General features: G+C 34.1%; 1 protein-coding gene across 1 annotated transcript in view; it reads right to left on the bottom strand.

The window, feature by feature from the left end:
* Positions 1–2,350, bottom strand: part of LOC106878080 (uncharacterized) — a 161,693-nt gene that overhangs the window by 7,715 nt on the left and 151,628 nt on the right. The window contains exon 37 of the mRNA XM_052976903.1: positions 202–1,142. Coding sequence (XP_052832863.1) covers positions 202–1,142 — 941 coding nt within the window. The remainder of the gene's footprint in view (positions 1–201; positions 1,143–2,350) is intronic.

Here is a 2,350-nt window from a genome sequence, read left to right as displayed (position 1 = left end):
AGACTGGAGCCTGGTGTTGCCATCCGGTTTCACCAGTCCTCAGTCAAATCGTCCAACCCATGCTAGCATGGAAAGCGGACGTTAAACGATGATGATGATGATGATGATATATATATATATATATATTATATATATACACACACATACATAGATGGAAGGAAGAAGAAAGAAAGAGAAAGTGATACAGAAAGAGCTGCTTACACGGGAGTCACTTTGTTTTGTGCATACTTCTTCTTCAGAATGAAATATATCATGATGCCTATCAACAAGGAGCCCAAGATGGTCGAGAGGCAGTAAGCTGTGATTTCTGCCCAAGCAACAACTGGATCCTTTTTCGCTTCCGGCTTCTTGTCTGAACACCATTGACCCACATAACCCTTGTCACACTTACAAAGGAACTGATCAAAGCTACTGACACGTGACCTGCTGGAGCATCTCATCTGGAAGTTGGGATTGACTTTGCAGTGACCATGAACGCATGGGTTGGTGAAAATCCACAGGTCAAGAGTCAGAATTTGGGTGATGCTTGTTAGAATACTTTTATCATCTGATGCTACAAAGCGAAACCCGAAATGGCCAGTCATGTTTTTGGGCAAGCTCAGACTCAACGAGTAATTAGCAACTGTTTTGGCATGATGGATCTCCTCTGTGACTGAGTTACCATTAGAGACTGGGACTCTGGTGATTTTGAAGAAACTTGGGAGCAAGACTGTGGGTAAAATTTTCCAGTAAAACGTTTCATTGTAATCAACATCGGTGAGAATGACATTTCCAAGCTGATAACCAGTTGAGTTGCCTTCCAGTAAAACAGTAATTTTGCTTTTTGTGTTTACTCTTATTTCTTGTCCATTTCTTTGTGTGTAGATAATGTTTGGACTGTCATTGACGCCTTTTATAATGACCGAAATCTTTTTTGAAGACTTCAGAGGTGGAGACAGATTATTGAAATTTTCCTTTACAGTTACAACCAGACTGTCAGTTCCGTATGCATCTTTGTTTGCTTCGTATGACAAGAATGTATTGTTTACAATGAAAGCCTTGCCCAAGGAAGGAGGTGTTGAAATGGCAAAGGAAACAGAATCATTCTCTTTGTCCTGGTATTTGATTTTCACAGTCAAAGGTTGGTCTTCAGTGACCATGATCTAGTAAAAAAAAAAGAAAGAATAGATCACATAAATGTAAATATAGGCATAGGCATGGCTGTGTGGTAAGAAGCTTGCTTCCCAACCTCATGGTTCTGGGTTCAGTCCCACTGCATGGCATTTTGGGCAAGTGTCTTCTATTATGGCCTCAGGCCAGGACAACCAAAGTCTTGTGAGTGGATTTCTTAGACAGAAACTGAAAGAAGCCCATCATATATATATATATATATATATATACGTTTGTATAAGAAATGGAAAACAAAACAATGAATTGAACAATTATAAATTCAATTCAATTTAAATATCTTATACAAATAAATGACATCTCATAAATATAAAATATGTAAATTGAATTACAATTTATAATTGATCAATTTATTGTTTTGTTTTCTGTTTCTTATTTATATTTATATATTAATAAACTGTGTTTATTTTATTTATTTATTTACCTATTGGAATAACATTGTTATTGATACAGGTAATAAAACCCAGTAAATTCTTTGGATATCTAATATCCCTTAGGTGATTTATTACACCTAGCTAAATTGTTATACATTAAACTACAGTTTACCTTTTCAAATTACCTGCTGATGTATACCTTATACCAAGGTCCATACTAATGGAGGTAATTACCAGGAGTGCCTCTGGATACTTCTATCCCTTAGAGGGCTTAACACCTCTAACTTATACTTTATATATATCTTTCCGAATTTGTGTAAATGTGTATAGAATAATATATCAGTTGAATAAAGTTAAAACATGGTCGGGTTTTCATGTTTTTTTATTACTGTATTTAAAATATTTTTTTACAATGCTGGAGCATATTAAATATTCAAAGAATATTTTGTAATGTTCATAAAGTTCAGTTAACGCTTTCATACGTTCGTGATGATCACCAGATTTCAAAATGTATTTTGACGACTCAGTTAAAAGCATTTTCAAATCTGGTGATTATTACGAACATATGAAAGCATTTGTTGAATTTTATAAACATTGCAAAATATGTTTTTAATGTTTAACACACATCAGCATTGTAAAAAAATATTTTTTTCTTTTAAAATACCATAATAAAAAACATGACAACCCGACCATGTTTTAACTTTATTCAATTGATATATTATTTTATACACATTTACGCAAATTTGGGGAAAAAAAATATATATACATACACACACACACACACACACACACACACACACACACACACA

This window comes from Octopus bimaculoides, chromosome 26 (genome assembly GCF_001194135.2).
Source record: "Octopus bimaculoides isolate UCB-OBI-ISO-001 chromosome 26, ASM119413v2, whole genome shotgun sequence".
Lineage (NCBI taxonomy): Eukaryota > Metazoa > Mollusca > Cephalopoda > Octopoda > Octopodidae > Octopus > Octopus bimaculoides.
This window is presented reverse-complemented; position numbering and strand designations above follow the sequence as displayed.